The following is a 13,721-nucleotide window of genomic DNA, read 5'->3' as shown; positions in this document are numbered from 1 at the left end:
TTAGAGGTCTCCCCAAGGATTTTTGGATCTTCAACTTTTCTCATTCCCAACATGATGTGATTCCTTCTGATCAACACCCCTTGGTGGAGGTAGGCACTGTATAATAGTCCTCATCATCTATCTCAAATCAACCTCCTCTGAATTAGCTTGATGTTCCTCATGGTGTTCCTCCTTGTTCTCTTCTTGAACAAGACTCTCATGACTAGATTCATGCAAACTAATATCCTAGTCTCACCCATGACCTCTACTATGGCCTGATCTATAGCCTCTCACTGTCAATCTAGTCCTAGATACCATCCTACAACAATATCCAAGAATGAACAATGAAAAGCCAATAATATCAACAAGGGCATACTACTATAAAGTGTAAACATAAGAACATGTTTTGAAAATAATTCAAGATGTATTCCAATTTTTCCTATTTCTAGGTTTAAGTGTTTGAGTTTGAAAATCAAGTGTTCAAGTTGTAAAAGATACATATAGTTATTTAAGTTTCATTTCAATTTAACTAGTTATCATTTAATGGCATTCCAATATACCCAGAGCTCCCAATGTAGAAACTCAGTCTTTGATACTAGATGTAACACCCTACCAGGAAACCCAAAAGAAATTAACCTAATATGTCACTAAGTTTTCCAAACATTTTTTTTAAGATGAAAACAATAAGAGTAACATAGCAGAAGTAATAACTCACATAAACACAAATAATTCATAACTAGGTTACATCTCTTAAGGGTTCCATGATGTTGAATCACATATATAAGTTTTATTAATACTAAGTATGATACATAACAAAATCCACATCATAGAATAACCATAAGTACAAATCAAATGAAATAATATATAATTCCATAAGATACCACATGGCATAACCATAATGTATAATCATCCTCTATACAAGCCATAGGGTATGAAAAGCTCAATGAATATACATCATGAATTAATACAATATCTTATAAGATCTATAGATAATCAAGTATACTACACCAAAAAATGACCACCGAACATAAATACAAGATCATAATTAAAGAAACAATTGTACAAGTACATCCAACAAAGACATCAAGCTATCAGATCGCAATGGTATAAGAAACAGTTCCACCTGACCTTGTGGAACCTAAATTGTCCACTCCCACCATATTGAGGAGATAATCTCACGTTCCAAATGGATAACAAATCCAATAGTCATAACCACCATCTAGGTCAAGAAAATCTTGATAGCAATCTATCTTAAAGGCACCAAGACAGAAGTAACATCTAATCCCAGAAGAAAAAAATCCATGTAAGAAATCTTCTATGTAAGTGGGTAAGTGTCATCACATGAGCCAACTCTAAGGTTACCCTGGTAGCCTCTCTAGACTCCCCCCCCCTCCCCTAGTGACTCTATGTGGCATCAATATCCTTTTGTACAAATAAGGCATTCTAATGAAGCAAGGTTGCAACCAAGAATCCTCTCTACTCCCACCCTAGCTTGTACTAGCACTCGAGGCATAGGCAAGCTAAATCAATAACTCTTTTTAATTCATTTTAAACCCATTTAATGAAATAGTATCACTTATGAAATATTATCTCTTATTAAAATCATTTTAAATAATTTTGAAACAACTGAACACATCTTATATTATTGTCTATACATCAAAAAATGTTGGGAATGGCTAATACATAAACTTAATTGGCAATCCCCTTTCCTGCCACTCTAGCTGATCACCTATTAAGTTGGCTACCAAGAGAAAACAAAAATGTTTATAATAAACTTTGTTATGTATCACCCTCCATCCTACTATGGGAAATATGGAAGAAAAGAAATAGGAGACTGTTTTAAAATGTCATTAGAATTACCCTTGTTCCTTAATAAAGTAGAAGCCTACTAGTAATCTTAAGAAAGTCTAGAAAGAAGAAGGTTCATTTACAAACTAAGACACAAAGATGAAAAACAATTAGATTAACCTCATAAATCCACCACTAACCTATAAGAAGAAAAACTAACTAGCACGAAAAGATTGTCAATGGTTCCCCCCCCGGCACCGAAAATAAATAAATAAATAAATTGGATGAACATTAACTTTGATGGAGCCTGAAGAGGAAATCTTCGTAAAGCTAGACTAGGTTGTACTATTGCAAAGGACACTTGAGAATGGATAATCAAATGAGAAAAATTGCTAGGTATCTTATCGAACAACTTGGCAGAGCTAGAAGCCCTGAAAGAAGGGCTAAAGCTAAGTCTAGAGCTACAAATCAAGAACTTAATAATTGAAGGAGATTCAAAGATTATCTTGAATGCACTAAGAAAATGAGAAACTCCAAATTGGAGGATCAATTCCATTCTAGAACCTATCCTCAATCTAATAGACAAATTTGAAGATGTAAGAATAGAACACATTTACAAAGAAGGCAACGAAGAAGTTGACAAACTAGCAAACCTTGGGGTAGATGGGGTATAAACTTTAATAAGGGGTCCTTAACCAAGATGAATTTAAATTCTACTAAATCTAACTTTTCTCTTGAATCCCTTCTAAATCAGAAATTCCATAAAACTTATAAAGTATGCACAATTTTATAATTAAGTACTTAAAAATTCTATAAAACATATATGACTAGCAGTGGATATCACTCTTTAAGGAAAAACATGAAATTCACCAAATCTTACTAGCACCTTACCTATAAACTTAAGAAACACCAAACATCATCCTAACATTCTTGCTAAACTTAGAACTAGCACCTTTTGAGGTCAAATAGAAGGGAATCTGGATGAGAATCCCATTACATCACATAAAACACTATAGTGGAAAATGAAGAAAATCTGCCATACTCAATCCTATACACCATAGACTACCTTTATTGGACAAAAAATCATAATATCATCCAAATAATTGATGAAAATCTTAAGACAAAACCCGATAAGGGACAACATATGAAAAGATTATAAAGAAAGAAGCAAATCAGCTAAAAATTCTTGATATAATAACTAAATACTTCTAATTAGGAAAACACAATTACATTTAGGTAATGATGAAATAGGTAGCTTGAAGAATCCAACAAGTTACTATATGATACAAAATGTTGTATTTAAATTAATTTATACTGGGGTATGCCCCTTTTAATTATGTAAAAGTGTATAGGATGAAAGTCCTAGGTGAGAATGGAGGTTTTCTTCTCTATTCTTTCCTACTAGTGCTTGTTTGAATGAAGACATACTACTATATTCTTTATCTTATTATAAAAATGTACATGGTTTTGGCCTTTTATTAATAAAATTAATATTTAATAATCTAAAATATAAAATTAAAAAAACTAAATTTAAAATCTTCTTACACTAATATTTTAATGCCCGTAGGCTACTAATGTTGTTGTGGTAGCCTTGTTGTCATAGCAATAGGGTACTACATCAACAATACCTACTATTACGATAGAAGGTATGTTGTATGCAGAACTTATTAAAAAAAGTCACCAACAAAAAAATGGAGGAAGGAGGGGGTGCGGGGGTAATGGCCCACCTCCCATTTTTTATTAAATTTTTTTATAAAAAAAATTGTTTTAAACAAACAAAATTCTCAATTGCATTTTTCAGGTATTATTACCATAGTAATACTTTATTACTATGGTAATTAATAAGTTTTATTTGAATATACATTTCAAATTTAGATTTGATAGGGCAAAGAAATTGAAAAAGTCAAACTAAATAATTAAATCTAGTTTTCCTTTTCAACCCTATCCCGATCTGAATTTTTTTGAAACATTCCAATTTTCCAATAAAAATTTCAATTGATTTCTCTTACAATTAATTAAATAACGAATAACAAAATTTCTCAAATTACAAGGGTTTCAACCAGAACCTATCTTTGAAAACAAGATCTACCATTAAACATGAAGGAGACAGAGAGGAAATTCAATGCAATCTACCGTAGAAATTTCAACAGAGTTCCTACCTTGATTTGATGCTAACTAGACCAATGTTTGGAAGTTGGGAGAATTCTCGTCTCTCGAAAGCTTTTCCATTAATGGCTCCTCCAAACCTATGTGTGGAGAAATGAGCTCTAATTTTTTAATAAAGAGCATTCTCCTTTAGGGTTTCAATTTTACAAACACACAAACCCTTTTTCTTTTCTAATTTTTTATTTATTTTAATTTCATATCTAAACATTTTGTATTTTGATTAAAATAAACTTTATTTTATTTATTTTCTTTCTTTTATTCAATCACAAGACATATTTAATATTATATTTATTAATTAAATGGTAATAATAAAGATGGCCTAAAAGAATTCAACAATATAATATGAAAAGTATGAGATAATTTTTGCAACAAGTCAAATTGTGATATTCCTATAAGGATTTAACTGTGTGATTTTGAGTCAAACTCATTGAGCCATCTTTTGTGAGTAGTGATTCAACATGAATCCATTTCTCATGAGAATAAATGGAACACTTAGCACTCATTGGATTTAGGTGATGCTCATAGGGGTGAAGCACCGAGACTTCACATGAGGTCACCCATCTCAGTACTACTCTAGCTTGAGTGTGCTTAACTACAAAGTTTCCTCCATGGTTAAACCCAAAGCTTGCAACTCCATTTGCAAAAGCTTCACCAAGTATTGTGCCTTATGAACAATGCATTCTTAAGCTCATCAATTGATAAGTAGGAGATAATTTCCATAGCAAGCCAAATTGTGATAATCCTATCATGATTTAACTATGTGATTTTGAGTCAAACTCATTGACCCATGTTTCATGAGTAGTGATTTTGAGTCAAACATGGGTCAATGAGTTTGAATCACTAAGTCTTTACAAACACACAAACCCTTTTCCTTTTTTAATTTTTAACTTATTTTAATTTCATATGTAAACTTTTTACATTTTGATTAAAATAAACTTTATTTAATTTGTTTTCTCTCTCTTTTATTCAATCACAAGACATATTTAATATTGTATTTATTAATTTAAATAATAATATTTAGAGTTCATTAATTAAAATGAAACTCCTAAATTAATTATTATTAATTTAAATAAATATTACTATGCAAAATTTGGAACTTTAATTAAATCCTTTAAATTTAAATTTTTTATTTAATTAATTTCTTAATTATTCAAACATAATTGAAAATTTATTTTTCAATATAATTTTTTTGTTAAATTAAATCATTAATAATATTTTTATTTAATTTAATTATAACTAAAAATTATAATAGGCCCACAAATCTAGATAAGAAAACTCATTTTAAAGTTTAAATTTAAATTTTATATTTAATTAATTTATTAATTATTCAAATATAATTGAAAATTGATTTTTCAATATAATTTTTTTGTTAAATTAAATCATTAATAATATTTTTATTTGATTTAATTATAACTAAAAATCACAATGGGTCCACAAATCTAAATCAAAAAACTTATTTTAAAAACAAAGTACAAATTCAAACTCAAGGGTCAAAATCTCAAATTCACATCACTTTGATGAATTTGATGAATTCAGAAGGGTCAATAACTCATATACTTGTCCTATTTTCTAGGAAAATTGGCTTAGGGTTATGATTTGGACTCAAGAACTATCTCCCCTTTCTATCATTGAGATGTTGTGATAGGGCATGCTCATCCTAGAAATTCAGGGAAGTTGATGCCCGGTACTTAAAATCTACATAAAATTCTAGCATGTATATATAGATATAAATCTAAACTAAATAGGCAATGGAGGCGAGTGGTGCATCATGTAGATCTCAACTAGTAGGTGACTATGACTCCCTTCCTCAACCACATCAAAAAAGTCAAACATCAAGTAAAACATACATGTACACCATACAGATGCAAGTATGGGGTAAGTAACCATAGAAAACCATATATAAATCATCCATCTAACTATCATCATGAAATAGCTAAAATTATACTATATCAACATACGAAGCATCATCATCAAAAGGATAAACATGAGCACATTAAATAACTGAGTACCACTAAATCATAAAATTTAACCATAAAGAAGGCCTAAAAGGATTTGACAATGTAATATGAAAAGTAAACTAGGGGTAGGCACTTCAAAAATCATTGTCCAACTGGCCTCTATATTATTCCTTTCAGAACAATAGAAAATGATCAACTGTCCACTAGCACTCTCTATAAAATGTAATCATTGCACTCATTCATTGTGCCTCTACTACACCAAATACTTCTTAGATCAGAATACAAGATCCAAAAACTTGCATCACAATAATCCCTTAGTTTACTTGCATATAATTTGCACTTACAATTTGCTTTCTTACTTTAACACAACACATGTGAACTATTTCTTCATCAATCACAAGAAAAATAACTTTCTTTTATACCAAGTCCTCAAATTAATTCATTGAGTTGTCCTTGATGCTTTCCCAATTTACAATTACAATAAGAATTCACTAAGATAAATTAATACATGCTACATTATATGTTTTCATAATTATATAACATTGTCAGCTCATAGTCTTTACAAATCTTTCACACGTGCGACCTTGAATTTTGTGTGCTTACTAATGTCATCATAAGTATTTCTTCTACCTCTCTCCATCTCTGGATAACCAAATTTTATCCCTGTTAGGAGATATAACCCGATTACAAGAAACCACTTCTCAGGAATTCTATATGTATACTATATTCTATAAATCTAAAATAATTGTTGCTAGTCTTCAAATTTTTGCATGTGCTCTTAGCCATAGTATCAAAACACTCTGTAGAACATGTCATCAACTTCACTTGATCTCATCTTCAATCCTTGAATCATACGCTCTCTATATTTGTTTGCTAGTATGTTGATATCAATGACAAACAAAGTCATGAATCGAATATGTAACCATTGTAATAATCTCTCAAGTACTCATGAAATGCTAGGACTCTCCCCCATAGGAATATCATCAACATTCATGCTAACAAAACATTCATTACGAATGTCAAACTTGGATAATTAGAGGATGATTTAATATCCATGTTATAAATACATGACATGTGCAATTAAGGATAGAAAATTTTGATTTATTATGATTTCACCAATTATTTTTGCAAACTAATCATAATAATGAAAGAATTGTAGGTTCAAGTCTACTCTAGTTCAACACATAATAATAACTAATTTTAACAATAACTAATTTTAACAAGTAATAATAATTAATAGTTAACCTAGGCTTTAGCCCATTACCTAATAAAATATTGAATTATTTATATTTATATTTAGATTTTATTTAGTTTTTTAATTAATCTAGATGTTTTAATTATATATCCATAATTACATTCATAATATATTAGTACTTTTTCCCCTTCTTTTATACTAATTATTCAATTGTTTGATTTTTAGGCGAGTATATCTTCCAACTCACAAGTTTGATACATTTAAAAATTATATTTTATTCAATGATTTCCTATACATTGATTTAACTTCTGAATCATTTATTCTTTAAAGCCCACAAATAATATATATTTATTAAGAGAACATTTGAGGTGAATTAAATTCAATCCATTCAATTACATACACTTAAAATTATCTCATAATTTATTAATTATAATCCAGATTTATTAGATAAGAAACTCACAATTTACCATTGTGAGATAGACTCCTTGGAATAAATTGTGAAAAACTAAAATTATATATCAATATTATTATTTATAACATCATATATAACATCATATATTTAACATATAACATCATATATTTAACATGATACTATTTGAAAAGAAAATTTGTGAAGCAAGGTTAAAACATGCCCTTAATTTAAACATCACACCTTCCATGTTTTATTTTTAATAAAATTGTTCAAAACGCCTAAATTAATAATTCAAAAAAAGGTTCAAAACCCCTAAATTAATAATTCAAAAAAAGGTTCTTAAAATTTATATCTTGATACTTGTGAAACATTTTCTTTCTTATTTAATGATAATTTTTAATTTTTAATTATTTCTCACCATTAAGAAAAATTCTTCCAAATGATAACTTTGATGGTATTGGTAATTTTTCTAACTTCAGAGTGTTTTGAAAATTAACTTATACCATTAATAAATTGCTAAATTGCTATATTACTATATATATTTCCATTTGAAATAAAATGTTAGACCATCCATTTTTGGGCATCTAATAATCTTTAAATACTTTTTAAATATGAATTAATATTATATTATAAGCATTTCATTGTCATTCACTACAAACTTTAAAATAAATACAATTAATATGAGTAGATTAATATTATATTATTATCGTTGACTAGAAATTTACAGAAGTAGGTGAGAAAATGAGATTGACAAGTAGTCTTAGGATTAATTAATATGCCTATAAATAGATAGAGACTAATAAATAATAAAATTTTAGTTTTGTCTTATAAATATACTAATATTTTATTCTATAGAAGAAATATAGTTGTTGATGCTATTGGCTTTCACGTTGTGCCTTCAGTGATGACCTTGGAGAGTACAAGTAGACAAAATGTACAATGGAGATCCTACAATGGTGCGTCACAGAACATTGACATGTGAACCGAAGAAAAATAATGTATCTAATATTATACTGTTAAAATAACGTGATAAATGCGTTGGACAAGTAGCTGAGAAATCATACCTAAAAATGAGAGACATGCCCACGAGGGATATTATTAAAAAATGTCCCAGAAAACTTGCGTCCACGAAGGATATTATTAAACAAGGGCTGCAGAGCAGCATAGTCCCTCCCAAAGCTGGCAGGACAGTTACAAAAAAATGAGAAATGGAAATAGTTACGCATACTGTTTGGAGTTGTATGTGAGTACCTTGCATTTGAATGTATGTTATTTGAGCTGCACTATTTCACCAGTTAGAAGAACACAAGATGGGAAAAAATCTAAAATATAGATCTGTATTCAAATCATTACATGTTTTGAACGAAAACAACTCTAAAAGTCTTTTAAATCAACATTTTGTAGTTTCAATTGTTGCAGGGGTAGGGGGTTGGTCGCGGGTTCTAGTCACCCATCCCTGTGGTACCGGCGGTGGGGTAGGGGGTTGGTCGCGGGTTCTAGTCCCCCATCCCTGTGGTACCGGCGGTGGGTGTGGTGCGTGTGTCTCGCCAGCGCTACCGATCATGTTAAAAAATTTATCCGGCGCACTGCAGTTTATAGGGGGCCATGTCGATTCCTACAGTCAAATCAAAAAAACATTTTGTAGTTTCAATGTAACTAAATTGAATTAAAATTAAAAGTATTTGGCAGCAATGTTTCTTGTCTAAGAAGGCTCACCACTAATGGTCTACACTAAGAACAACCTCCACAACTTAAGTCTTGTTCTTAGAACCTGTGAATCTTTGAGATTAGACGTGGCTGACCTATAAGCTTGCAGACTGATCTCTATTTTCATACTTGATAAAGGGAAGGTCGGCATCTGGTACTAGCGGCGTAGAAGACTAGCAAAGGAAAAGAAGTTTAACAAATATATATAATTAAGATCATCTGCAATTCACTTTGTATTGACTTTGTAGCAAGAAAATGCTGGAACACAATCTTGAATCCATGTAGAACCCTACCTAATGTGAATATACTCATTTTTCAAAAGAAGCATTTCCATTTATATTTTCAATCCAAATGTTTGGTTCACGGTCACACAATATGCATGATATACTGTTTCACATTAATTAAGCACATACACATTCATATTCAAACAAACAAATTGATAACACAAAATTTATATGGGAAGATTATTTTGAGGAAGAATTGAACATACAAAGACTCATAGCTCAATTGTATTGTTAACAATAGCTAATATTTATAAGCAATGCTTCTCCTCATGACAATCAAATATGATCCTTACCTTAAATGATGGCATCTTGGACTCAATCTAATATACATGAGCTTTCCTCATACGATTTATCGATGTAGAATACCTTATGCAACTAGCGATTAGGGTTCTAGAAAGGGTATTTACTAATTGACATGCTTGAAGTTTCTGCAGAGGAAGGACAAGCTACTATTTTCACTTTGACATGTCCATTTCCAAAACACCTTGCAGAATAGGGATCTTCAGTGTAGCATTCATCAGCCCATCCATCACATCGACAGACGCTTCTAATTTCAATGTAATCAGTCGATAGCTTGATGTGGCTTAGATTCGGCCATGATCAGGGATTTCAAATACCTGCAAATCAATTGATTTAAATGAAACTAATAAAAATTGGACAAAAGCTTCTTCCTTTACATATTCTGATATATCTTTTGGAACTATTCATCAAGTTTTAAAATTTGTGGAGAACATAAATATTAACTTTGCACCACATATTGAAAACAATCGTATTTTGCCAACATGTGTGCGCAAATTCATCCATATGGCACAACTGCATAAAGCACCCGCTTTTCTATTTTTCGATCAGATACAAGCAACCTGTCAACTAGAATGCGTATGCATGTACTGTACCTCACTGACAATCTGCAAAATTATACCTCTGTTATCCCGCCTTCTTATGCCTCGTATTATGCATAAAAGCACTGAAAGTCTGTACTGCCTTTGCTTTGGCCAACGGGAATCTTCCAACGCTCACATATTTGAGGTGAATGTTAAAAGTTCGATCATCCTTTGGTAATAAAGATTATATAATAGTTTAGTAAAAGAAAGATTAAACAATGTTATTGGTTGTTGCAAATATGTTTAATCACCGTTTAAGGTAAAGCAATGGCAGGAACTAAAAAATTCTTTTAAATTGAAAATGTCGTCCACTGTTCGTCCACTGTTCTCGGTTTGGTTGATGGAAAAGGAATAGTAAATTTGGAATATTTTATTTTATTTTATGTTTCTCTTCTCCATCTGATTGCTGGAATAGGAATAGAAAATTTTGAGTACTTTTTTTTATTTTATGTTTGATTCTTCAATTGGAATAGGGAATAGAATACATATTTCCATTTTGCCTCTAAAATGAACTCATACCCATTCTAAAAAAACACTGCAATACTCATTTCTTTTCTCAATATTGCATTCCTATTTTCCATTGGACGAGCCTATCCTCTTTTCCTGAATTTTGACTTTGTTTTGTCTTTAGTCAATTTTGTAGATTAGCATGCCTCTTCTCCATTTCTATACCTCAACCAAAAATTGATAATTAATGATTAAATAACTGATTCACTCCATATTCCTATACCTCAACCAAAAATTGATAATTAATGATTAAATAACTGATTCACTCCATTCCTCTCAGTTATCTTGGTAAACTTTACTTTGTAAGAATTGTCTGTTTTCTTTAGGCACCCATTGTTGGAATATGTCTGCAGTATTTGGCGAAGGAAGAGATTCAACAAGTCCTTATGGAGTTGAGTTTTCTGAACGTGATGGTTTCTTTTATGACTCCTCAGTTGTGGAAGCAATTATGAGACTACAGTCAGAGTTCAAAGCACGAGAGGACGATGTGTTTGTGTGCTCTGGAATGAAGACAGGAACCACTTGGGTCAAATCTATCGTTGCCAGCGTTATGAGCGAAAACAAGGGGATCGCTTTGAAGGGAAAGAATGCCCACGAGTTGATTCCCAACACAGAAAAATTCTACAATCCACGAGCAACGCCAAACGCCCCCAGTGTGCTTTCGGAAATGCCATCCCCACGGATGCTCGGCAGCCATTTTCCTTACATATGTATGTGGTTGTTCACTTTTCTTTTGCCATGTATCTGATTTCCTTTGGCAGTCTTCTATGAAAGTGGAAGACATTTGTTGCATAGATAGTCTGTGCAGCTTTCAATCTCTTTCCACTCTAGACATTAACATAAATGGCAAACAAAATTACAAAACTGGTCACATTAGTAATCGAGATTATTTTCGCAAAGGTGAAGTGGGTGACTGGAAGAATCATTTCACTCCAGAAATGAACAGGCGCATGGATTTGGCAATGGAGAATAAGTTCCAAGAAGAAGGTCTGTTCCTCAAGTATGAGCTCTGACGTCTGATCAACAAATTGTGTGCAAATAAGGTATATTAGAATTGATTAAAATGTTCCCTCTAGTTGTGTTTTCAATCTTTGACAAAGATTGATCTATGTATTCCTCCAAAGGAAACCAAGAGCGTGACCCATTGTCTTTACAAGTGAGAGTTTTACATATGTATGTGGTTGTTCACTTTTCGTTTCCCACTGGAAGTATTTGCCTGCAATACAAGCCGTCTTGAATGGCGAACCTACATCTCCAGTCTCCAAGGAGGTATTCTTCGATTCATTCTGTAACGGCGTCTCTTTCTATGGTCCTTTTGTGGATCATGTCTTGGGCTTTTGGAACGCCAGTAGAAATCAGAGCAACATCTTGTTTTTGACTTATGAAGATATGAAGGCGGACTCTCTGTCCCATGTCAAAAAGATATCTGATTTCCTTTGGCAGTCTTCTTTGAAAGTGGAAGACATTTGTTGCATAGATAGTCTGTGCAGCTTTCAATCTCTTTCCACTCTAGACATTAACATAAATGGCAAACAAAATTACAAAACTGGTCACATTAGTAATCAAGATTATTTTCGCAAAGGTGAAGTGGGTGACTGGAAGAATCATTTCACTCCAGAAATGAACAGGCGCATGGATTTGGCAATGGAGAATAAGTTCCAAGAAGCAGGTCTGTTCCTCAAGTATGAGCTCTGACGTCTGATCAACAAATTGTGTGCAAATAAGGTATATTAGAATTGATTAAAATGTTCCCTCTAGTTGTGTTTTCAATCTTTGACAAAGATTGATCTATGTATTCCTCCAAAGGAAACCAAGAGCGTGACCCATTGTCTTTACAAGTGAGAGTTTTACATATGTATGTGGTTGTTCACTTTTCTTTTGCCATGTATTCAGTTTTATTTCAAGATCTTAATACAAGAAAGACCAATTTTATATTGTCCTTTTCTTTCATTATTTCTCATCTTATTCGTAATTAATTTTCCTCTCTAGAAGTATCATAAATAAGTCTGACAAAATATAGTTGCAGGGGAAACTCATTAGTTACCATACATTGAACAAAGATGCAGTATGCCAAAATGCTTAAAGAAATCAAAATTTCTTTAATACCTGTCTTCAACAATCACAAACATGTATGTCTGAAACCCTCTCTTCACCCATTTTAGCTCCAAACAAGATTTAGCTTGATCAAATTTCAAAAAACGACATCACAACAGATTTTTTCCAAATTTATAGCATTTGTTCTTGATAATCTGCATATTTTGTAATTAAATACAGTCAGACATTTAAGAAAAAATGATGAATTTGTTTAAAGTAAATTTGACTTTTTTTTCTTTCTTTTTTTGATCTTGGATACATCTAGAGCTTAGCCATGGTGGTTTTAATTAGTTGAAATGTTTTTCAAAAGCCAAACAAAAGAATCTAGAAAGCTCTCATGAATATATGGAAAAAAAAGTAATGATGAAAGAACCTTGCTTAAGTATGGTTTATAATTGATTTAAACGGGACACTGCATCTCACCACATTATCTTCTTAGGAAACATGTTATCAGAATGGAACTGATGTTGGGCTTTAGTCAAAACCTACTCAAAAGCAAAGTGCTCACCAATTTGTCAAAGCGCAGTAGGAATATCTATTTGAACAAACAAGATTTGTCTTCTTTAATCTTCTTATTCGGGCATTTAAGAGGACGAAACCTTAGAGACACCAACATAAGAGGTTTATTTACTAAATTAATAGGGGCCGTAAAAGGTATGGTTCCCTATTCCAAGCAAGCTTGGCGACCTTGTGAAAAAGATTAGAAGGAATTAATAGTATCTCATGGTTATTCTGATGACCATTTCTTTC

At 31.6% G+C, this 13,721-nt stretch overlaps 1 protein-coding gene across 1 annotated transcript; it reads left to right on the top strand.

Moving 5' to 3' along the window:
* The first annotated feature begins 11,220 nt into the window (after nucleotides 1–11,220).
* Nucleotides 11,221–12,572, top strand: LOC149547410 (cytosolic sulfotransferase 17-like). Its single transcript, XM_089794741.1, has 2 exons — nucleotides 11,221–11,591; nucleotides 12,035–12,572. Exons 1-2 carry the CDS (start codon nucleotides 11,221–11,223, stop codon nucleotides 12,570–12,572), a joined length of 909 nt encoding a protein of 302 aa, XP_089650867.1.
* Nucleotides 12,573–13,721: the final 1,149 nt, after the last annotated feature.

The sequence above is a fragment of the Cupressus sempervirens genome, chromosome 7, assembly GCF_028749045.1.
Source record: "Cupressus sempervirens isolate cs-2001-9-10 chromosome 7, ASM2874904v1, whole genome shotgun sequence".
Classification (NCBI taxonomy): domain Eukaryota; kingdom Viridiplantae; phylum Streptophyta; class Pinopsida; order Cupressales; family Cupressaceae; genus Cupressus; species Cupressus sempervirens.
Note: the sequence above shows the minus strand (reverse complement) of the source record. Positions and strands in the feature narration are given on the sequence as shown.